At 42.5% G+C, this 817-nt stretch overlaps 1 protein-coding gene across 1 annotated transcript in view; it reads right to left on the bottom strand.

The window, feature by feature from the left end:
• The window catches only part of LOC119592703, a gene marked incomplete at its 3' end in the record, with an annotated part of 5,029 nt that overhangs the window by 293 nt on the left and 3,919 nt on the right, over positions 1–817 (bottom strand). Inside the window, 3 exon segments of the mRNA XM_037941632.1 lie at positions 104–237; positions 339–457; positions 542–645. Of these exon segments, the coding sequence (XP_037797560.1) occupies positions 104–237; positions 339–457; positions 542–645 (357 nt within the window).

The raw sequence follows: 817 nt of genomic DNA, 5'->3' as shown, positions 1-817 counted from the left end.
CACCAATTCGTACGTTATCTCGGGGGGTAAACGTATTTCAAAGACAAGGAAATACAGTACGAGGAAATATCAGATATATCAAATATTCCTTTGGCTCACCTACCCGACAGAGTCATGTTGAAGCCAATATCCGTAGCGTTGTCTGCAGCCGAGGACACGAACTGGAGTGTAAAGACTCTCGGCTTCCCATTGAATTCAGGTTCTATTATTGTTGTGTTGCTGAAATCCGAGCAATATCTGGAGGTGGAAAGGGTGTTATTTCGAAGGCGATTGCGTGGATTTACTATTGTGCTGATTTGTTGCGTGAGAAGTATACTCATACTTCATCTGTTACTGACCGCGTCCCAATGCCAATGGAGGTGTAAAGGAGGTAGTCGTATTCACAAGTCTCCCCTGCAATGCGGGCTGGGCCATTAAAGATCAGAGTGGCAATGTATAGCGAATGTTCTTCGGGAAACTGCAAGGAAAATCAATTCCTTATTACTCAATCGAAGGATGAAGGCTTTTGCTCTTGAAGCACCTATATTCAATCTCATCTTACCCTGACGGTGAGTGTCATGTTGGTTCCGTCCTCGTAGTTACTGGGATAACCTGGAGTTGTCCATTGAAATTTTAGGCCATCGTAGATCACTATCTCCACATTATCTAGTAACCAGAAGGAACAAGTATCGGATCACTAATCACTGATTGACCAGGTCTTTTCTTTTCTAAACATTGGTTCAAGTTCGGGTAGTCTGTGAGTATTTCCTTTATTGCCTATGTTGTTGTGATTGTCTGTGTATACATGTGTTCTTGATTGTGTGTGTGTGTTTAAGAA

Source organism: Penaeus monodon, chromosome 30 (assembly GCF_015228065.2).
Source record: "Penaeus monodon isolate SGIC_2016 chromosome 30, NSTDA_Pmon_1, whole genome shotgun sequence".
Taxonomy (NCBI): domain Eukaryota; kingdom Metazoa; phylum Arthropoda; class Malacostraca; order Decapoda; family Penaeidae; genus Penaeus; species Penaeus monodon.
Note: the sequence above shows the minus strand (reverse complement) of the source record. Positions and strands in the feature narration are given on the sequence as shown.